General features: G+C 55.0%; 3 protein-coding genes across 9 annotated transcripts in view; 1 reads left to right on the top strand and 2 right to left on the bottom strand.

Annotated features, from left to right (window-relative positions):
• Positions 1-6500: 6500 nt before the first annotated feature.
• CLPS (colipase) lies at positions 6501-10835 on the bottom strand. Of its 2 annotated transcripts, none has more exons than XM_075174220.1 (4): positions 10661-10835; positions 7577-7795; positions 6851-6973; positions 6501-6765 (listed from the first exon to the last, which is right to left on the bottom strand). In XM_075174220.1, the coding sequence occupies exons 2-4, from the start codon at positions 7670-7672 to the stop codon at positions 6628-6630; spliced, it is 357 nt and encodes a 118-aa protein (XP_075030321.1). In that variant the 5' UTR covers positions 7673-7795; positions 10661-10835; the 3' UTR covers positions 6501-6627. The 2 variants fall into 2 exon arrangements, with proteins under 2 accessions (XP_075030321.1, XP_075030319.1); XM_075174218.1 differs by lacking the exon at positions 10661-10835 and adding an exon at positions 7900-9620.
• Positions 9843-15223, top strand: LHFPL5 (LHFPL tetraspan subfamily member 5). Of its 2 annotated transcripts, XM_075174217.1 has the most exons (4): positions 9843-10320; positions 12866-13102; positions 13295-13327; positions 13563-15223. In XM_075174217.1, exons 1-3 carry the CDS (start codon positions 9909-9911, stop codon positions 13309-13311), a joined length of 666 nt encoding a protein of 221 aa, XP_075030318.1. In that variant the 5' UTR covers positions 9843-9908; the 3' UTR covers positions 13312-13327; positions 13563-15223. The 2 variants fall into 2 exon arrangements, with proteins under 2 accessions (XP_075030318.1, XP_075030317.1); XM_075174216.1 differs by lacking the exons at positions 13295-13327; positions 13563-15223 and having other exon boundaries at positions 9909-10320; positions 12866-13132.
• SRPK1 (SRSF protein kinase 1) overlaps positions 14734-22581 on the bottom strand; it is a 27674-nt gene continuing 19826 nt past the window's right edge. For 4 of the 5 annotated variants that reach the window (XM_075174203.1, XM_075174204.1, XM_075174206.1 and 1 more), the window contains 5 exons: positions 21105-21205; positions 20071-20178; positions 18657-18726; positions 18121-18213; positions 14734-17220 (listed from right to left, as the gene is read on the bottom strand). In XM_075174203.1, coding sequence (XP_075030304.1) covers positions 17036-17220; positions 18121-18213; positions 18657-18726; positions 20071-20178; positions 21105-21205 — 557 coding nt within the window. In that variant the 3' untranslated portion in view covers positions 14734-17035. The remainder of the gene's footprint in view (positions 17221-18120; positions 18214-18656; positions 18727-20070; positions 20179-21104; positions 21206-22581) is intronic. The other variant, XR_012677341.1, reaches the window with a different exon arrangement.

Raw genomic sequence — 22581 nt, 5'->3', positions numbered from 1 at the left:
CACCTCATGCCAGAGGCTTTGCCGGGACTGGATCCGTCCCCGAGACCCCGTCTCCCCCACGGCACTTCGTCCCAGGCACTGGGGACAGCTTTTACCGGCTCAAAGGACACAAATATTTTCCCAGATTATTTCCCCCCTGGGGAAAAGGGGGAAAATCCCCGCACGCCCCGGCTGGAGATGAGCAGTGGGGGGGCCGGGCAGGGTCCAGGGCTCCCCCAGCCCCACCGGAGATCCAATCCCGCAGGATGCAGCGGGGCCGGAGCGGGGAGGATAAATAAAGTCCGGCTTTGCCGTCCTGGCCTGCGGCCACTTCTAACACAAAGTACATTCCGGTCTGGACGTAACGAACTGTACCAGCCTCCGCCGGGGCGGGCGGGTGGCCGGGGGCGGCCGGGGCTCCCCGCCAGCCCCTCCAGGATGGGGTGTCGGGTTGGGGGGGGTGCAGGGGTGGCAATGGGGGAGCGGAGGGTGCAGCACCCCCAGGGACGCTCAGCCACGAGGCTGTGCCGTGCGATGGGGATGCTCCTGCCGGAGGGATCTGCACCCTAAAAACACCCTGGGGAGGTCCTTCCTGGATGCCCTAATGCTTTTTGGGTGCCCGGGGTGGGGGGGCCCACCCAGCAGGGACATCGCACTCAGCAGGGACACGCACAAGCATGTGCTATGGTTGCATCCCCCCCCTTAAAATAAAACCCACCCTGCAGCTCCCAGGCCTTTGCTCCCGGTCGCAAGCATCACCAGCCCCACGGGGCGCTTCCAGGGAGCCCGGAGGGGCCGCCCGGGGCCGGAGCAGCAGCGGGGGCGGGCGGGGTGCCAGGCGCCCGGCGTGGGGACGCGATGTCCCGGCCGCGGGAGCGCAGGGAACAGCCTGACTCAGCAGCCGGGGCAGCGGGTCCGCGCCGCTGCCAGAGGAACCGCTCCGGGGGTGGGGGGGGCAAGGGGGGGTGCCTGCCGGGGGGTTGGGGGGCTGCCCGCTCCCCAGGGTAGGAACCCCCCTCCCTGCTGAGGGCAAGACCCGCGGAGCAGATGGACCCCCCCGGCTTGGTCCCTGCTGGGTGGTGGGGTGCGGCGTGGCCAACAGTATCACACACCCCCCCCCCCGCCAGCACCAGCCCCCGGCATCACTCTGAGCATCAACCCCCAGCATGGCCCCCAGCATCACCCCCAACTTCCCCCCCCCAGCATCCCCACCATAATCTCCCCAGCAGCCCCCATAGCATATCCGCAGCATCCCCACCATCATCCTCCCAGCACCCCTTCAACATTCCCCCCAGCATCCCCTAGCATCCCCCCCAACACCCCCCAGCAACCCCCCCAACCCACCCAATACCCCCCAACACCCCCCAGCATCCCCCCGAACACCACCCCAGTATCCCCCCTGCACTTCCCTCCCGCCCCAGTGCTGGCCTGCTCCCCCAGCCCAACTCACCAGCATTTCAGGGAATTTAATGCTAAAAATACCCAGCAAGGGGGATCCCAGACAGGGGGAGAACCCCCCCCCGGCAAAGTGCCCAGCCCCGAACTCTCCCTGGGCTGACGGAGACCTGTCAGCCCCCCCTCACCCTCCCCACTTCCCCGTATCGTGCTTATTAATTCCTCCAGCAGCACAAATAATTCAGCCAGAGGATTTTTCTGCTTGTGCCCTGCTGGAAAGCATCAGGACAGGGTTATGGAGGTGCGGGGGGGGCCTGGATGTCCCCCAGGGCCACCTCTGCGTCCTCCCATCCTGCTCACAGCCTCCACTACTGCCCCGAGTTGGGCAGTCCTCAGCCCTGGGGTGCCTTCCTGGCTGCTCTGGGCTGGGGGAGCATCCTCAAGGGACCCCCCCAGCCATACTCCCAGCCCCAAAGCCAACCCCAAGGATGGAGGGGGGACGGGAACCCCCACACCGGGTTTTGGGGCCCTCGGGGCTGTGGTTTGCCTGGAGCCGGTCCCTGCTCTCCCGCCGGGTCCTTCCTCTCGTCCAACCCCGGGGAAAAACATCAGAGCGGAAAAACAGGAGAGCGTCTGACATTGTTCCCTCCGTCACATGCGAAGGCAAAGCCGGAGAGGCCGGGAAAAATCTTCAACAATTGGTTTTGGCAAGAAGAGGCAAACCAGAGCTTTTCATGAATTTTTTTTTTTTTTTTTTTTGTTGCTAGAAAGGTTGCTTTTCCTCCAGCGAGAGCTTGAACGATGGCTTCTCGCCAGCTCCATCCCTAAACCATCTCCCCAGGATGCTGCAAACCCAGCCCAGATTTAGGAAAATCCATCGGGGTGTCGCAGGATCAGGCCCCTGCATCCCTGGGGGCTGCAGTTGGGTGCCTGGGGGGTCTGCACCCCGTTGTGCCCCATGGCTTGGACCTGCTGCGGGGGCTTCGCTTGTGCAGGCGCAGGGTGAGGTGTCCCACGTCGGCACAGGGCAGTGGGAGCAGCCTGGGGCATCTCCCCGGGGATTTGGGGTTCCCTGAGCCCCCGGTGCTGGCTGGGGTGTCCCACACCCCGCAGGGCCGTGCTTCATCCCTGTGGCTCCTGCCTTGCAAAGGCAGTGGCCACCTCCAGCCAAAAGTCACCCTGGGCGAGGGACACCCCGAGAGGGGCAACCGCCCCCCCAGCTGCACCAGCCACCACCACCCCACTGCACCGGCCACCACCACCCGAACTGCACCAGCCACCGCCTTGTGATGCCCTGACCGAAACTGGGGGGAAAAAAGTCATCCAGAGGGGGAGAAAAATAAAACCCAGCCCCAAAAGCAAGCAGGCAGCCCCAGATGCCTCTGGGCACCCCCAAACACCTCTGGGGCACCCCCAAATGCCTCTGTGTACCCCCAGACGCCTCCGGGAAGCCCCCCGGGTGCGTTCCTGCAGCACAAGCCTCCCAGGAAGCAGAGGCATCCCCAGCACCCTCCAACCCAAGCCCCATAAGACCCCCTGACCCTGCTGCAGGATTAGGCCCCTACACGACACCAGTCTGCAGCAAACTGGGGCGGAAGGGAGGGGAGGTGCCTGGGGTCTGCACCCCCCAAAATCACTGCCCCAAGCTGGGTGCTATGGGGCTGCTGCCTGCCTGGGCTCCTCCGTGGGGGCTGGGGGCAGCTCAGCCCCCCCCCAAGAAGCATTTAACCCCCCCGGGGCAAAGGCTGCAGGAGTAAACCCCCCCCAGACCCCCTTTTTCGTGGGGTTTTTGGCAGGGCTGGGAGGGTGCTCCCCTTCTGCGGGGGGGGGGATGTCTTTGCTGAGGGGTCTCTGCAAGGATGAGCATCGGGTGGGCACCCCACTGGAGACCTTGCAGCCACAGCTCGTGACGGTACGGGGTGGGGAGCGCGATGAATTGGGGGTGCAGGGACAGCCCGGAATGGGCAGGGAAGGAGCTTTGCCCCATCTTTGCAGAAATTAAACAAATCCATCCCAAGGAGAGGCGCCGGCAGCGCCGGGCAGACAGAAGGGTTAAAGCAGCGCGGAGGAGGAGAGGTGAAGGCCGAGGGCTGGCGGAAAGGGGGGGGGAGAGGGAGGGGGGGGGCTGGGGAGAGGGAGCGCGGCTGGGCGAGAACATCCTGTACCCTCCTGGGGAACACAGCCCGGGCGGGGGGGGGCAGCGGGGGGGGCGGGGAAACCTTCCACACACACACCCCCCCCCGTAAGGGGGGGCCACTGGGGGCACCTCGTGGGTGAGCAGGTGGGGGTGGGGGTGCAAAGTGGGGTGTAAGCCTGGTGATGGGGTGAGACGGGGGGGGGATTGCGGTGCCCCCCCCCCCTCCGCAATGCCTCTTCGGTCTCATAAGCCTCCTCGTTGCTTTTTAACCAAGGGGAGGGACCCTGTGCAAAGCAGGGTGGGAGGAAGGGGCACCCCAATGCACCCCTCCATCTCCTAGGGTGAGGCAGGGTCTCCGGGGGGGGTACATGCCCCCATGTCCCCCTCCTCCAGCTCCAAATAGGGTGCAGGGGGGGACACCAGGATCACCCCAGCAGCCAGGGATGGGGTTGCATTGCTGCCGTGCAAAGTGGGGTGCAACCCTGGTGATGGGGTGAGACTGGGGGCGGGGGGGGCTTGAGGTTCCCCCCCTGCAACACCCCTTCAGTCTCATACTCCTTGTTGCTTTTTAACCAAGGGGGGGGACCCTGTGCAAAGCAGGATGGGAGGAAGAGGCACCCCAATGCTTGCACCCCTCCATCACCCAGGGTGAAGTGAGGTCCTTGGTGGGGGGGGTTGCATCCCCCCAGCCGGGAATCTCACTGCAGCAAAACCTGCCCACACAAGGATGCCCTGTTCATACCCCCCCTCCCAGCTTAGGGTGCCCCCACCCTGGTGTGGGGCCCCCCCGTGTCCCCAGGGCTGGCAGCACCCCACACGCGCCGGGGGCCCCTTCCTGTGTTTGTTAAGACGCCGTGAGTCAGGCGTCTGGTTTTCGGTTTAAGCCAATATTTACCAGCCGGGAGCTGCCAAAATAAAGCTGCTGCTTCACCAGTAAATATAGGGCCGAGATGGGGGGGGCCTGTTCATATGTGTGTGTGACCCCCCAGTACAGCCACCCCCTTCCCACCTCCCCGATGTCCCCATCCTCCTCCTGCCAACATGGGGACAGCCCAAAAATGGGGACACCCCAAAATCCCCATCATATAACCAGGGGCTGGCCCAGGCTGTGTCCCCCCCCCCCCAACACCGCCCCCTCCAGGGATGGGGTGACCCCCAAAGCGGGGCTCCAGGGGTGTCAGGGCTGTGGGGCTGGGTGCATGTCAGTGGCCACCCCCGAGGCTGAGCTGCCCTTGGGTTTGGGGGGTCCCTGCTAGGCTGGGGGGGTCCCCAGGGCTGGGGGGGTCCCAGGCTGTGGGCACGCTGCGGCTGCCCTCTGCCGGTCCAGGCACAGCCGGAGCCCGGGCGTTGGCCACATCCTGCCCATGCCAAGGATGCAAAGCCCTGGGCGAGGCTGGCCCTGGCCAGGCAGGGTTCCCAGTATTCCCAGTATGTGTCCTGGGTGATGCCAGCCTCGCCGGGGTGCTCCCCACTGGAATGGAATGGCATGTGGGGCTGAGGACCCCACACAGGTGGCAAGGGCAGGGAGACACCCTGTGTCCCCTGTCCCCTGCCCCATGTCCCCTCGCTCTCCCTCGGTGCATCTGCCGCAGGAGAGGGGCTGCTGTCCCCATCCCTGTCCCCATGTCCCCCTTCCTCCAGGCCTCACCCCGCACCCATGAGGACATCGACCTGGTGGCCTTCTGCCGGCACCACCACGACAACGAGCCCAAGACCCTCAAAGCTTTTGCCACCCACCGCAAGTTTAAAACTAAAATCCAGGTCAGCATTTTCCGCTCCTGCAGCTCCGCCGAGCCAGGCTTGCGGGGGCCAGTGGGTCCCTGGAGCATCCCCTGCCCTGTCCCCACACTGTCCCCCATGTCCCCCCCCCAGGGTGGGGACCCCCCGGGCTGTGCCACCCTCCCAGCCGCATCCCTGGTGTTTCTGCAGGTGCAGATCCTCAAGCTGCTGGTCACCCTTGTCCTGGAAAGGAAGTTTTCTGCAGGGCATCCTCAGCTGCCCCGTACCCCCCCCCCCAGTGCAGAGCCGCCGTGGGGTGCCCGGCCCCTCAGGACGATGGGGAGCGGTGCTGGGGGTGACTGGTGCTCGTTCTGCCCCCAGGGATAGAAACACGCAGGGTGAAGACAGCACCGGAGAAGCCAAGAACCCCCCCTCCGGTGACCCCCTCACCTCCTGCTGCCCCCCCAGCTCTGCCAGGCGGGTGCCTCCTCTTCCTCACCCCCCCCCAGCTCATCTGCGCCCCTTCCCCATGCCCAAACCGCTGGCTCCGAGCTGGGCATCGCCCCCCCCGCAGCCCCCCATGCCCAGGGCACAGCTCCGCCGGGGGCAGAGTTAAGGGGATTTGCTGCCTCGCTGCCAGCCGGGGCTGCTCCAGCATCGCCTGGCCCCAGGTCCATCCCGAATTCCCAAAGCTCCTGCACATCTCGCAGCCGGAGAAGCTGCTCTGCGAGGTGCTGGTGGACGTGCTGCACGGGGGGCTCCCATACGAGGTTCTTTTCGGGGAGGACTCCCACCCTGCCGACCACCTCCTGACCATCCCGAGGAGGAGGAGGTGCAGCTCCCGGCGTGCAGGATCATCCGGAGCCCGCAGTGCGGCACGGCGGAGGCGGACACGACCACCAAGCACCCCCAGCACCCCCAGCTTCGACACCACCTTCAAGCCCCTCTTCTCCGGCGACAAATCTTTTCTAAGGGACATTTCCAACCAGAGCAGCCGCAAATCAACCGAGTCCAGCACAATCCGAGCAGCTCCCTCGGGTCCTGGGGCTGCTGCATCTTCCCCTCCCCTGCACCCCCTTTGCTAACGCTCCCCCAAAGCAGAGCTCACCCCGGCTGGCTGCTGGTCCGGCCCAGGTTATTATACACTTGCATACGATGTGCATGCACGTATAGGTAAAGCCACCGTGTCCCTGCAGCTTTTTCCGGGACCTTCTGGCCCTGCTGCCCCCGTCCCGGGCCGGAGGGCTGTGTCGAGTGAAAACACGGGCTTGCAGCTCGGCAGAAGATGCTCTTTACTTGAATCCCCCCGGCAGCCGGGGCAGGTCCGGGCATCCCTGAGGAGGGGGAAAGGCAGGGCGGCAGGGGCAGCATGGGGGGGTCTGGGGGGGTCTCTTCCTTCACCACAACCCACCGGAGCCCCGGGGGTCCTTGCAGATGCCGAAGTCGCTGTTGGTGATGGAGCCCACGATGGTCTTATCAGCGTCGCAGGTCAAGCCGCTCTCGCAGGGACACTTGTAGTAGACCCCATAGATGCTCTGCGGGGAACCAAGGCACAGTGCAGCGGGGTGGGGGGGACACGGCCCCGTCCCCGGCCACCCCTGGCAGCAGGGGAACACGTACCTTTGGGGAGCACTCCTGGAACTCGGCCGCCTTCGGTGCACATCGGGCCAGGCTCAGGCCGCTGTGCCGGTGGCAGCAGCCGCTCTTGCACTGGGCGCTCTGCAGGCACAGCTCCCCCGTGTCCTGCACGGCGAGGCAGGGCGTGAGCACCCGGTCCCTCTCTGGCCCCCTTTAAATGCCCCCCAGCCGGGGGGTTTGGGTGGGTGTCGGGCACCAGCTCTGCCTTTTGGCTGGGGCTCAGCACCGTTGCCAGCACGCCCGAGCTTCCAACTCTGCAGGATTTCTTTGGTCTGGCCCAAAATACCACCCGCTGAAGTGCTGGTTTCTGCTGGGCTCACGGGAATAGGGCCGAGACACCGCAGGGAAAGCGTCCCCCCTCCCCATTCCCTGCGAGCCCCCCAGGCTCAGGCACAGGCAGCTGCGAGCTGAAAGTCCCATCCCCTTTCAGGCTTCCCCGTCCCTTTACACAGCTGCTTTCCCGGGCTCCGAGATCCCTTACAACCCTGGAAAACCCAGCACGCCATCCCCCCCTGCCTCAGTTTCCCCAGCCACAATAAGTTTTGCTCTCGGTGGCTGCAGCCGTCACCCCGGGGGTCCCCCACGTAGCTGCTGCCAGCGACCAAAGCACCGCAGACCCCTCCAACCCCCCGATGCACCGCGGGCCCCCATTGCAGCACTCGGGGTGTCCCCGGGCCATGGCAAGGAGGGGGTTAGCGTCCCTCTTACCAAGTTGAAGATGAGCCCTCGCTCGTGCCGCGCAGGCAGGGCCGGGGCCAAGAGCAGCAGGGCCAGGAGCAGGCAGAGGGGCAGCGCCTTGGCCATGGTGGGCTCGCCCGTGCCTCCGCCGCGGGGCCGGCGGGTGCTTTATAGCGGGCGTCTCCATCAGCTGATGCGGCTGCTCCTATCACACCCCAGCTCGTGGCATTGGGGCAGCACCGCGACGCCCTGCCCGGGGTAGGAAAACAGCGATGCCCATGCTGCCAGGCGGTTCCACCATGGGGACATCTCACCCTGTCCCCAGGTGACCACCCTGCCCCGGCGATGCCAACCTGCCCTTTGGCAGCTCCTTTGGCCAAAGTGAACACCAAGTAACGGCACTCCTGCGCTTTCCGTGACGGGGATTTCCAGTCCTCCCTCCTCTCCTTCACCCTGGCTGCAGGCAGCCGTGGAGCTGGGGTTCTCCGAGACGCCCTCCTCGCTGGGTGCTGCTGACGGGTTTGTGGGCAAAGCGAGAGCCAGCGCCACAGTGGGAGCTCCGCTCCGTGGGAAAGCGCCCACCCCCAGATCCTCCATCGCTCAGACGTTATGATCACAGACGCCAAGAAACCCACTCGAGAAAGCCCAAGGCGTGGCAGGAGCGAGCCCACCCCCCTGCCTGCATCCCGCCAGCCTCGCTCGGTGCTCCGGAGCCCGCCCACGTCCCCATCCCACGGGCCACCACCGCACCCTGCCCTGCCAGATATTTGCCCTCAGTGTTTCAGGGCTTGGGGGGTTCGGCAGATGAAAGGAAAACAAGTCCTGGGAACAGCACAGCTTTTCGCACCCGCGTTGGCCTGGCCGCTCCCGGCAATGATTAACACCCGGGCAGCCCTGGCCTTCGGCGGCCGCGGGGGTGACGCTGAGGCTGGCGCTGGCTGTGGGGTGGCTGTCACCCTGGCACGTGGCATCTGGACCCCACGGCAGGAGCTGAGCCTCTGCGGTCCCTCGGGATGCGGGACAGATGTGGCTCCTGGAGAAAGGTACCAAGGTGGCCACAAGTGCCCACAGCCCATTGGGGCAGGCTCCGGGGCTGCCCACACTCCTCTGGCAGCAGGACACGGGGCCAGGCAGAGACCTGGCCCTGCCCCAGGTGCTGGCTGACACCCCGGGCTGTCCTGGCACCAGGATGAGCCCTTTCCCTTTCTGCAGCAGGGCTGTGGGGATGGTCCCCTCCCTGCCTGCAGCCCCAGCCAGCCCTGGAGCTGACAGGGGGGGTCCAGGGGACCGCAGCCCCCCACCCCAATGATAGAGCACCCCATGCATCCACCTCCAGTGGGGGAAGACCCTGGTGGCACCAGCTGGGAGGGCAGAGGGCAGCAGCCGAGGGGGCACAGCATTTGGGACACGTCACAGCCCACACGGCACACGGCACAGCCCGCGTGGATCCTGGGGGTCGCGGCACAGCCCCTGGCACATGCTGGGGCACACGCTGGGGGGCAAGACACATCCTGGGGAGCACCCCAACACGCATCCTGGGGCATGTGCACATCCTGACTCGCATCCCGGGGCACACAGCGTGGGCACAGAGCACATCCAAGGGCACATAGGGATGCCCAAAGTGCATCCCAGGGTGCACAGCAGGGCACAGGGTGCAATCCTGGAGCACAGCCCAGGCTGCATCCCAGGGTGGATCCCGGGGTGCGCGTTGGGGACACAGGGCTCATCCCACAGGCACTGGGCACCTCTCAGGGTGCATCCTAGGGAACATGATGGAGGCACAGGGCGCATCCCGAGGGAGCATCCCAGGGATACGGGGCACACCCTAGGGGCACAATCCAGGGGTGCATCCCGGGGGCACGGGGCTCATCCTGGGGGCATATCCCGGGGACACAGGGTTCATCTTGGGGGTACGGGGCTCATCCCGGGTGCATCCCGGGGGTACAGGGCTCATCCCGGGGGTACGGGGCTCATCCCGGGGGCATATCCCGGGGACACAGAGCACACCCTAGGGGCGCATCCCGGGGGTGCAGGGCACATCCCGGGAGCTCATCCTAAGGGCACATCTCGGGGACACAGGGCCCATCCCAGAGGCACATCCCGGGGGCACACGGCGCATCCCGAACCGCTCCGCCCGGCTCCTCCCGAGCCCACCCCGGCTCGGGGCGGGGGGGTCGTGCCGGCTCCTCCCGGGTCCTCCCCGACTTGTTGGGGGGGGGGGGGGGGGGGTCGCGCCACCGCCCCCCGGGGCGGTCCAGCCGCAGCGCCGGAGCCTCCCGCCGCCGCCGCCGCTCTCCGCCGGGGCGGGGCAGCGCCGGGCGCCCCGGGGAGCGGTGCCGGTGCCGGTGCCGCTGCCCCCGCCATGCCCAAGCTGCTGCCGGCGCAGGAGGCTGCACGGATCTACCACACCAACTACGTGAGGAACGCGCGGGCCATGGGGGTGCTCTGGGCCCTCTTCACCCTCTGCTTCTCCATCCTGATGGTGGTGACCTTCATCCAGCCGTACTGGATCGGCGACAGCATCGACACGCCGCAGGCCGGCTACTTCGGCCTCTTCTCCTACTGCATCGGCAACGCGCTCACCGGCGAGCTCATCTGCAAGGGCAGCCCCCTCGACTTCGGCACCATCCCCTCCAGCGCCTTCAAAACGGCCATGTTCTTCGTAGGCATCTCCACCTTCCTCATCATCGGCTCCATCCTCTGTTTCAGCCTCTTCTTCTTCTGCAACGCAGCCACCGTCTATAAAGTCTGCGCCTGGATGCAGCTGGCGGCAGGTGAGCGGGGCTGGGGGTGATGAATGGGTGGCCGGGGGTGATGAATGGGGGGGCTGGGGGCTGCCAATCGTCTGGCCAGAGCTGCTTTTCACTCTCTGCCCCCATCTCGACTCTGCTGGGGGGGGGCTGGCCAGGAAAAGGTCACCAGCATAACCTCCGTGCCCCATTTGCCCCCCCTTATTGGTTACCAGTGGGGAATTTGCAGTAAGTAAAGCCTGTCAGAGCAGCTGAGACCCAGCAGACTCGCTGCATGTGGGTGAAGCTCCCCCCCCGTGCGCTGCTGCTGCTGCTGCAAAACCACGCGGCACCAATGGCCCGGCCACGGCCCGTCCCCGCTTACCTGGGCAAGTTTTCCTCCGGCCATCGCCCAACGCCATCGCTCCTGCTCTGCCCCATGGTGCAGCAGGGTTGTGGCTTCAGAGCATCAGTCCCAGAGCACCGACCGCCGCAGGGCCGAGGCACGGGGCTCCCTGCTGTGTAGGGATCCTGCAGGAATTAATGAGGGACACAGTGATAACGTTTGCTGGGTTATTTGGTGCCTACGATACCCCCTGCAGCAACCAGTAACTCCCTGAGCTCAGGGATGACATACTGGGGAGGTGGAACAGGAGGAGGGGACTGACCATAAGATTTGATATCATCACCCACATTTTCCTACTTTTCCGCTCATCCTCACATCCCTCTGCTCATCCCTGCGGATCTCCAGCCTTCCCCATCCCTCCCTAAACGCAGCGAGACACCCGAGACGTCCGGTAACCCAGCTCCTGCGTTGGAAGCCTCAGCTGAAACCCAACCCAGCCCTTTGCCGCTCCTGAATCATTGATGCCGGGACCGGCCGCAGCCTCTGCCATCCCCGGGCACCCCGGCTGAAACCCTGCGGGAGGACGGCCGTAGCATCGGGGTTGCTCCAGTTCCCGGCTAAAGAAACAAGCTCAAGCAAAGATTTAGATAAGAGGCTTGGGGCAGCTCAGCCTCCCACGGAGCCAGAGCAGGGAAAGGCTTTGCTGTTGTATATGGGGCTTTTACGTACGTTTTTATGCTGGATGAGGGAGAGAAACCCTGTGCAGGCAGTCCGGCCACACAGACGAGCCCAAATCATCCCCACCAGCCCAGTTTCTCTGCACCAGACAGGCTCTCGGGAGCTTTCGAGCTGCCACTGGGCAATGCAGATGCTGCTGCATTTCTGGGAGTTATTTTAGAAAGGGGGCAGGTGATGAGCGGATCCATTTTCTGGCCTTTGCTCTGCGCCAGGGTGCATTTTCACAGGAGAAGCGATTTCTTTCCAGCTTCCCCCGTTTCTCCGTGCCCCTCCTCTCTGTTAGCTACAGGGAAGACTAATTAAATACAGGAGAAACCAGCTGCTTCTCAATGAAGAGAAATGTTCTCTGCAGACCTAGGAAGCTTCCCACTGGCCTTGCCGCTCTCCTCCCCCCTCAGCAAAGAGCGAGGCAACCACCCCAAAAGTGTTTTCTGGTTTAGCGAGAACCCAGTGACAGAGAAAAGGCACCAGTACGGGGCAGGGAGCATCTCGCTGCTGCAGGAGGCTGTGGATGTCCACGAAGGGCAGGGGCAAACGGCCGCTCACCCAGAGCTCCCACCATGGGGTTGTTTCTGGCATGCGAGGAGCCTGGGAGGTCCTCACACCTGCACGAAAAGGTATAAAGGACCAGTTACTTCCATGCTTTGCACCAAGGTAACAGTGGAGGATGCAAAGAGCCTCTATTATCACATCCCAAAGCCTTGCAGATGAGCTTGGCTCTTCTCCCTACCGAACCCAGTCACTCTTGTCCAGCAAATGCAACAATTTCTCCAAGTATGTGGAGAAAAAAAAGCACTTCTGAGCTTTTGGGACATGAGCGGCTTGGCAGAAGAACGGCCCTTCGGCAGCTCGCGCTGGGTTTGTTGCAACTGCCACGGCAAAGCCGCAAGGGCGACGTGCCGAGGGCCCCGAGGTCGTGTGCGCGCCGGGGTCAGGCGATGAGAGCGGCTGCAGGAGAAGCCGGTGGCTCTCGGCCGGGCTGGAACCACCGCAGCTGAACAAGCAGAATTAATCTGCCTGCAAAGCTGCTGCTGAGGGCAGCGCTGCCTCGGCAAAGCGTAAGCTGGATTTCAGCTCCGCACGGGGCAATAACAAGGTTCTCCACCTTGCACAGACTAAACCCATCCCAGTTTTGTTCGGAGAAAATATTTCTTTGGAGCGACAGGGCCAGGGATGCGTGCGGAGGTGGGAGAGGAGAGACGTTGCCTGGGCAACCCAGTGATGGGAGATGCTGCCGCAGCGCATCCGTGATGGGGAGCAGCGTGCCGGGCTCACGGGAAGGCAGCGTGCTGTATCCTGCTCCTCCCCGGCTGCAGCAGCGTGAACGAAGCAGAGCCCACGTGTGATGGGCAACTGCAGGGCGTGGGGAACCTTTAAGCCTCGTTAGGTGGTCCGTAATATTTTCTCTCTTTGTAGCATTGTGGTTGTGGCTGGACGCAGCCTTGCCGTGCGGTATGGGCTCAGCAGGTAGCTCACGGCCGCTGTAACGTCTCCCTCTCCCCGTAGCTACCGGGCTGATGATCGGCTGCCTGATCTACCCCGACGGCTGGGACTCGAGCGAGGTGAAGCGGCTGTGCGGGGACAAGACGGACAAGTACACGCTGGGTGCCTGCACCGTGCGCTGGGCGTACATCCTCTGCATCATCGGCATCCTCGACGCCCTCATACTCTCCTTCCTGGCCTTTGTGTTGGGGAACCGGCAGGACAACCTCCTCCCGTCTGATTTCAAAGTGGAAAATAAAGGTAAAGGCAGCTGGGGCTGAGCTCTGAGCCCCCGTCCTCCTGCAGGGATTGCTGTTATTTGGGAGGATGGTGGCTTCTCCCATGGGAGAAGCAGGAGAGCTGTCATGGTCATCACACTGCAGGTGAAAACACACCGCACCTTTTTGTTATTCTATAGCCCATTAACACAGCAATTATCTTTTTGTTTTACAGAAGAGGGCAACGACTGACAGAGCTGATCACCATGTAAGTGATGCCCGCAGTGATTTTTAATGTTTCTTCCAAGCACACGTAATGCTGCTGTTGTATTTTGAGGGTTACTAAAGGATTGACAACCGTATAGATTTTGGTGGGATAGTCCCATTGGTTTTATTTGTGGTTACGTGGGAGTAGTCTTTGCTTTGCCTCCTGAGAACCAAAAGCTTAAAATTCAAAGTCCTACTCCATTTGGCAGCAGCCGACCTTTTCTCTCTCTTCCCAGGAACACCTAGAACTCTTCTTCCATCAGCTTCAAGAGACACAGCCCTGTTCTTGAAAATGACTTTTCCAGGAGCTTTAAACTTACCAACTTCTGTGGATTTTCTACAGCCGTTCTTTTCACCTAAGGGGCCACTGTCGGCTCACAGCTCTCGTGGAGTTTATTGGATGGGAAAAGCCCAAACTGGACACAGGGGTTTTTTTGAGTCCATCAGCAAACCTGGGGAAAAGGGGAAGGATGGCGATTTGCTGCTTCTTGGGGTTTATACACCTTCTTTCAAAGAAATTACTTCTGAATAAAAAAAAGCTAGCATTTTGATTTTGTGCTAGTCTCCTGGGGGCAGGGGAAGTCCTCTGCCATGACCCAGGTTGCCCTTGTACTTGAAAAATACGACACAGCCAATTCCTAGCAAAGCCATGAATCAGCTTCCCACTCAGAGCAACAATAACCAAACACAACCTTTTAAAAAGGGCACTTTTCGGGAGGGGGGGAGGAATTTGCTGGGCTGCAGCAGGCCCGTAACAGTACCTGCAAGCTGCAGCAGATGGTGCCAGTCAGCATCAACTCGCTGCACCACCATAACCTGCCAATTAATCTGATTTAGCCATCATTTCTCATCACATCCAACACCCACCTGTGGCAGCCTTCAGCCCAGTCCGTTTCTGTAGAAGACAAAGCAGCACATCACCCCGTCCAGCTCTTACCTGGTCAGAACCCCAAATTAGCCTGTATTATGATTTTCATTTCTACTTGCTGTAATTTGTTGGTTCCTGCAGCAGTCACTTCAGTTCTAACAAGCACCTTCCAGTTTTATGCTCCCCTCTAAAAAAGTGCTTGGGAAGGTTTTAAGACTCTTTGCTAGGGAAGACAGCAGAGATGTTTCCAACATATTTTAGAATGGAAAAATTGCGGCAGAGTTGTCCTGCTATTGACTACTCTTCTCTGCCTTTTAAAGCAGATCACAATACCAGCAACAAATCTTCACCTGCACCATCTCCCTGCATCTCATGCTGGAAATCAAAACTAAGTGCTCACTAGCAAAGGAAATTAAAGCAATGGGCCACTAGCTCAGAAAGAACAGACTTACAGAGGGAACATGAGGAATAGGGCTCAGTTATTAAATAATCTGTTTATTGTACGGCTTTCACAAAGAAAAAAAGACAAAGCACCCAAGTAGAAAGAATAAAAATGTATTTTCCTTCAGGTTTTAGACTGACACAGCAAGTACAAATCCTTTAGTGTGAGCACTTTACGGCAATTTGGAAATTTAACAAACCCCAAGTGAACGAGCACACGGTACAAGACTGAATCCCGACAGCTGCTTCTGCAGGTCTTCAACTCACAAGCTGGCTCTAGCCTTGGCTATCACGGTGAAAAAACCTCCTCCTCCAGGCAGGGGTGGCAGAGGGAAGGGAAGGACGGGAAGGAGCTCTCGGATGGAAGCGTGCAGACCCCTTCTAGGAAAAGTTCTTTCATCAGCCAGTCTCAAGTACACAGGACCGGGTGAGCTTTCAAGAAATTGTTTGCCCTGCCAATGTATCTTCACAGTATGTAGACAGTAGGTATTTTGGGACCCAGTCCTGCCTGCAGTCCTTCTGTAACAGATATGGAAGTGACACGCAACTGGAAAACTCCAGATGAAAGGGAAAAAAAGAAAAGTCAAATCAGCAGTTTAAAACTCTTTTGGTATGTTACCTTCCTTTAATTTTAGATTATATGCATAGAGAACCTGATCTACCCCTAAAAGAACATGCAGCATGATCTGCATTAATAAGCCCAATCAGGCACTGGACTGGAGAAACTCTTTTCAAGTGGATTAAATGACACCAAGGTTTATGAATGAAGGATCCCTACGAACCAGGATTTCCAAACACACATACGAAAGTGACACGGAACAGTGGTCTTGGCAGCTTTGGCAACGTAATCGTCTCGGATAGCATCCGCGTGGCCTCCAGCACGCTCCTGCAGCAACTTCTATCCTCTGAGAGCCACCACGAATCCAAAGGCCTGTTTGGTCCAGGGTAAGGAAGTGCCTCGGAAGTCTCAACGCTGCCAAATCTTGCTTTATGAATCTGTAATAGGACGGGCAAGTCTAGAAGAAGCCATCGTAAAACTATCAAATGCCACAGTGATTTAACTTTTAATTAAAATTAACCCATTTACTCATTATACCCAACCCCCTCTGAGAAGTCTATATAGAAACCCCACAGAACATTTGTACTTGGGGTAAACTCTAGAAACAGCTTCTAATCCAGCATCTACATGGAAAAGTCAGTTCTCTTCCACTTCTGCTAGCTCTCCTTATGCTAATGGCCCAGAAAATAAAAGGCAGTCCCATCCTGGGAAGTTATTTCTGAAGGCCAGCACCTGAAGCAAGTTAAAGGAACAGAAGTCTTTACTCTGGGCCTTCAAGTGTTGATTTTGAAAGTCAAGGGCTATAGCGTGGCTGCAATACCCCTTTCTTGGGAAAAGTGAATGGTCAAAAATTAAGAGCCAGAGTAGACTGCATCAGTGAAAGCCAATCTCTCACAGACACAGCAACCACCTCAAGCAAGGCAAAAAAATGCCGGTAAGGGATAAAAACTAAAAAACTTACAGCTCACTAAAAGAGTTGCCTGCAAAAAGGCTACCTCTCTACAGCCAAAGGGTGCACCCATCTGCATGCTGAAGATTGTGCGTGCGTTGAGTCAGTTCCAGCTTTTGCTTATTTTGCTTGTCACCTTTTAGTCACAGGCATTAAAGTAGAAAAGGTCACAGAGTTCAGAAACTATTCTGACTATCTGGGCACAGGGAAGGAAAACAGTAAAGGGACAGGGCACTTTGGAGGAAGAAATAAAGGACACTAAAACCTAGGTTTAAATAGCTCTTTTCAAAAGATATAAGCAGCTAGAACAAAAAAAAAAGTTAGGTGAGCAGAAAGCAAAGAATACAGTAGACACTAGACAACAACGGAGGATTTGGAGGTCTTTGCTCTACAAGGAACTAACACCGCCTTGGTGCCATCTGTTACTTCTCACCCCATTGCTAGCTACTGGACGAACAGCGGGAAATTGACTCCTGAGTCAGTGAGATAAGGAGGCGTTCGGATCTTCACATCCCCCTCATGAAGAAAGGAGAGTTGAAATTTAGCTAAGGGAGCATATCTGAGCACAGGTGAGCTCACATCTGTAGGACACGGTGATTAAGAGTGAGGAAACTCAGGAAAAAACTTCATATTCTAGTCAATTAGTCTTTGGCGAAGCCCAATCAAGGCAAAACACAGATGATACCCACTGGCTGAGGAGAGTCCCCATTGAGTCACACAAGCAAACTCAGCAGAACAGGTTAGATTTATCTAAAATCTTGGAAGCCTTGAAGGAAGAACTTCACACTGAAAATGAACAAGGAAAAAAAAATGGATCTGGGAAGGGGCAGCTGGCTGCATGTATGCTATGCTGTAAACCAGAGTGTAGTGCTGCGGCATTGGGTTGAAGCCTCTATGAGTTAAGCCAGGGGTGCCTGAGACACTCTGCTGCTGTAGCTCGTTTCTCTGGGATCAGCTCCAACATAGGTAATAAGAAGTCTGTGAATGCAGCTGCCTCATCTTGGGACCACTCGTATTTTTCCACCAAGACTTCAAAAAGGCCCCAGGGCTTCAGTTTGGTGATGTGCTTCAGATCACCTGAAAACCAAGACAGACAGGTTAAGTGCAAGACATGGGAACAGAGCAGCCGGATAACAGGCTGAACAGCTAAACAAGACAGACTGAATTCAGAAACTGTTCTGAATAGTTGGGCATACGGAGTATAAAATGGTAGGGCAGGCTGAAGGAAGAAATAAATTATGCTAAAACCCCTTTTCTATCTGATTTTGAAGACTGTTCTAGAAATGTAATTCCTTGAAGGCTTCTTTCTTCCCTTCTGCTATTTCTGATCCAATCAGCAATTATTGTTTAACTTCATTAAATCACCAATTATGCCAGTTGACATGACAGATAAACACTGTGCCATTGACTTTGGAATACATGCAATACATGCAGCACTGTCTGAGGAAGCAATACACTACTAACAAAAAAGGGTTCGTTTCATTTAAAAAAAGTACTAAACTAGGTCAAAAACAACTTCTTGAGACTCAATACATTTCTGGGGTACTTAGGGCTTTATGATAATGGTATAATAATGTGTCCTGAGCAACATGGCAAGGCACTATTTAGATGACTGGCATGCTAGAAATGGAACAAAGTTGTCTAGAGAAGACTTCAAAGGTGAGTCAACACTTCTATTTGATAAAGACCAGCTAAATCAAGTCTGAAGAAATATCTACAGTACTGTTTTTCTACCTGCTGCATTTGATCTACACCAAGATGTCAAGTACTAGGATGTAGGATACTTTTAGCAGTCCGACAAGAATGCCTTATGTTTATCTGCAGTTTTACTGAGAAAGTCTTTCATAAAACAAAGGAAAGACTTAAAAAGGCATCTTTGCTAGCGTCTATTGTTAATTGGTATTTCCAACAAGGCACTCTTGTGTATCTGGGGCAGGGGATGAGGGGATGAATGACATTTGCTTTGTTTCCTTTTACCTTTTTTGGTGAAAAACTCCTTGGAATATTTTCCTGCCAAAATGAGCTTGCGAGGTATTTTCCCCAGAAGTTCTATGATCAATGCAATGTGATCTGCATTTTTTCAAAAGAAAAGACAATGAGACACAACCACACAAGACATCTCTATGCCCCAGTTTCCTTCTCTGGGATGTAAGGACAAAGACATTCTCTCCCTTAAAAATTACTTTGAGAACCACCTGAAATCAGATTACACTAAGCAATGACAAAGTCAAGGGGCAAGGGGAAAAAAAGGTAAGGGCAATTTCAGGGATGATCAGTTTGAGAAGCAAGATAGAGAATCCAGCAGTAAGAGGAATGGGAAACACCAGAACAAGAACATGGACTTTACTGCACAGTGTTTTACTGCAGAGGCTCGAGCACAGTTGGTGCTGATTTGGGGAAAACAATCTTTTTACAAGGAGCCTTTGCATTCCTAAGTCATAAGAGAAAGCTCGTTCTGAAGACGCAAGCATTGTATTCCATGTCCTATTTTAAAAATACTTGGACAAACACACCTTCATCCCGTGAGTAATCTTCCCCAGAATGAGGCTCAAACAGATAGTCTCCTGTTGCTAACTCAAAGGCCTAAACAAACAGAAATGAGCACGTTAAATCACTTTAATACACTTCACACACAGTTAGATGTGCTGCAGGTTGATTCTGCATATCTCTATGGGCCAGAAGCAAAGCGGTGGGAAGAATAACCTGCAAAACTCTAGTACACCATTATCATCTTAAGACGTGCAATTACTTTGCAACATTTGAACAACTGCATTAAAAAACATCATGGGCATATCTGATGAATTCTGGATCACAGCATAATGCAGTATGCTTGTGGGAAATCGTACGAAGTCAAGGCATTTCACATGCTTAGCCTCTCTTCTGCCTCAACAGCATTTTGCAAAATGATGCCATGTCCAAACTAGCTTTTTTTTTTTAAACAAAGATTCTCCCCCCTCCCCAAATTTCAGATATTAAAGAGACATTTTTCAAACAGTTAATCTCTGAACATTTGTCTGTAGATACGAAAACATGTTTTAAATGAGAAAAACATTTGCATTCATTTCAACTCACCACTCCTAAATTCCATGACACATTTACCCTTTATGTATTCACTTTTACTCAAAACAGTACCTCTGACCTTCTGTATTCTTAGTTTTCTTCATGGACTGCTGTTGTCAAACTACTGAATTAGGCACTCGGAGTAACCACTGTGTAATTTTGGCCACATGTTCTGCAGAGACAACACGACCCTATCGCATTCTCTTTTACCACATTCATCAAAATCACAGCTTGTTTTCCAAGACAGTGAAAGTGATATCACTCACTATTTTCCAAGCTTAAAATGTAAAAACCAAGCTTTGATTTGTAGAAAACACAGAACGGAGACACCAAAGAGGCACATGCAGTAACTGACTAGACTGATTTTTTTTTTTTAATCGCCATATTCTATATTTGCCAACTATTACAGGAACAGCTTCAGCCTCGTCTCAGCATTACTCAGGTTATAAAATGATTCCAAACATGCACAGGATGCATATGATTAAAATATGAAATTACACAGAAGACATCTGTGAAACAGTGCTGGATACAGCAGAAAGGCTCTTTATATAAGAAGATTGTCTTCAGAATTGCATATCTTGTTTTTCCACAAAGCATGATGACAAAGTACAATCACATTTGAAATCTGACCGGGCTGTACAACAAAACTAACTTTCAAAAGGAAAGCCACACGTGGCAAAAAAAATAAAAGAAACAACTTTGGTATGGAAACACAGTATTCAGCAAGTCTGGAAGTTGGCTGAACACCTGCGAGGGTTCTTTGCCAGGCTTGGCTAGTGACTCAGCAGTCCAGAGTGCACAGCACACACGGCTTTCCCCGAATGCTCCACAGAAACAGTTTAAAATCCCCCGGGTGACACCACTCACCATACACGCCGTGCTCCAGATGTCAGCAGGGGTGTTATACCCCGATCCTATCAACACCTCCAAGGATCGGTACTGTCTTGTCTGGATGTCTTCAGTGAAGTGCTTGTGCTAAATAGAAGAAATGTTTTACTAAACAGTTAGAGACAGTTTGAAAGAGAAGAATCAACAACCTGGAAGGCCAGAGCAGATCAAAGCTCATTCCCATTACATTTCATCCTCATTAAATATTTCCTTATATTCCTACAAGTACTGTTTAAATGCTCTACATGAGACACTCCTCCTTAAGTAAAACAGTCCAGCCATTTAGAAGACAGCAAGCCACAAAAATAGAATAAGGGAAGACTGTTTCAGAAGCTGCACCCTCTCCTATCCGATCATGACAGACAGGTCATGATTCAGTTACCTTAAAGCAAATAAGCAACACCAATATAAGAGCCCACCTTGCCAGACGCTGCAAGCCTGATGTGCAATTCTTAGCTTGAGACTCATCTCTCCCTTAAGATCTGAAGTATTTTGCCATTTAAGAAGCCAAGTAAAATAGACATTTCTTCTATTTGAAATGTCACACATTTAAAAGCGGCACAGCACAACCATCAAAGAATAAAACTATTTATGAGTCTCTTTCATGTGCTCATGAATCCACTGAAATGGTTTGACAAGCTAATAAACTATAGAACTAGCACATCAGAGCAATTGTTTGCAACTTTCTCATTCTCCAGGAGAGCTACAGGCTCCTTCAGAAGTTTCACATATGCAGATTTCTACACATTATATGTGACACTGTTCACAGGCCTATTAGAAGTTCTCTAATGACTAAAGAGGCACCCAGAACACAGGCTGAAATCCTATGTTACAGGACCATTTCTTTGTGTCCCTGCTTCCCCCCTCTTTTTTCCCCAACACAGTTTCAAACTGTCACCACTTTCACAAGCAGGTCTGAGATAGAATTTATTTTACAGATTCTTTTCCATCTTGGCATACTGTGAATAAATTAGCAGGTTTAAACAGTCAACGTGAAAAGATTGTAAACTTACCACCCAGCAGGCATTCCCTAGGTCAGCTATCTTCACTTTGAGCTTATCTGCATTCTTGGGCTCAAGAGGATTAAGAAGGAAATTCCCAGCAGTTGATTTTCCTAGAGGCAACATGTACAACAGCTGATTAAAGCTACATGGACAGTGTCACCATCTGTCATCCAAATCCTACAGCCCTCTCCCTACCCAGGAAGGGTTTTGCTTATGGATCAGAACTTTTCCCTCCCCGAAGCCTAGGTATAAAAATCAGCATCAGTCTGCACCATGAACAGCAGAGCTACCACCATTAAGACCCAACCAGTGTTACAAAGCAGAAGGACAAGTAAGCATATGCAATAGCGACTGTTTCCCAGCACTCTTTGCACAGCCTTAAGAAGTCTGCCTATATCTAGCCAGGCTTTTTAAATAAGGGCATTGCCAGAAACAAAACAAGCCTCTCAACCCTTAAGTCTTCCTAAATCTTTGAAAAAGGAGAGTCTACATATTATAGCATCTTTTTGACATACCCATCACGCACTGCTGCAACACGGACAGTTACAAGAGCTAAAGTATATATTGGGAAAACCCCAGTGACACAGTGAAGAGCAAAAATATTAAGTCACTAAATTATATCCAGCTGTAGCTCTAAAGCAATTTGGGAGAGAGCCATGAGAAGCAAAATACACCCAGTAATCTAGCAGGGGCATCCAACTAACTGCAGTTCAAGTTTCAAGATCTTTAAATTTCATTTGCTGCTTTTCATCCACCTAACTCCCCAGAGTTAGCAAGAAATGCTACAGAAATTTTTTTAAGAAGTAGTACAAATGTTAGTTTCGCCCTCCTTCTCCAGGCTGATGTACTTCACCTGACCTTGACTCAAAGATGCAAAAAAGGACACTTTTATCAATTGGTTCAAGTTTTTAAAAAACACACACCTGGAATGTGTTTAAACTATTGTGTGTCTTATGTTCTCCTAAACCTTACAGTTTCTTATGTTCTCCTAAGACTTAGTTTTTTTCCCCCTGAAACAAATCATATTTAAACAAAAGCATTAAAGAGGTTTTTTCCCTACGCTGTATAAGCTTTGTTTCAGTCAGGCTGCATTTCCAGTTCTGGAAAAACATTTACTCATCTCAAGTAACTGAGAAGAATTACCGGTGTTCTATGTTAAGAACAAAACTATCAGAACACACTGAACAGTACTTATCCCGTCATTTAACAGCCACTGAAATTTGTAGACTTACATTTCTAACTATTAATAAAAATCACATAAGCAACACCTGATACAAAGGAATCTTCCTATACTGAAAAACAAAAGTATAGGTACTTTTTAAAAGTGGGAATACTTATGCATTGAATAGTCAAAACTAAGGTACAACCACAACTGGAAGCTACAAACAGCGAACGTCTCAGGGTAGGACTGTCAGATTAATTACTCCTGGCAGGAAAAGTCTCAATCAGGTGGTTCTGATCACTTCAGCCTACAAAATGGAGGCTG

The sequence above is a fragment of the Calonectris borealis genome, chromosome 26, assembly GCF_964195595.1.
Source record: "Calonectris borealis chromosome 26, bCalBor7.hap1.2, whole genome shotgun sequence".
Taxonomy (NCBI): domain Eukaryota; kingdom Metazoa; phylum Chordata; class Aves; order Procellariiformes; family Procellariidae; genus Calonectris; species Calonectris borealis.
The sequence above is the reverse complement of the archived record's forward strand: the minus strand, read 5'-3'. Positions and strand labels throughout refer to the sequence as shown.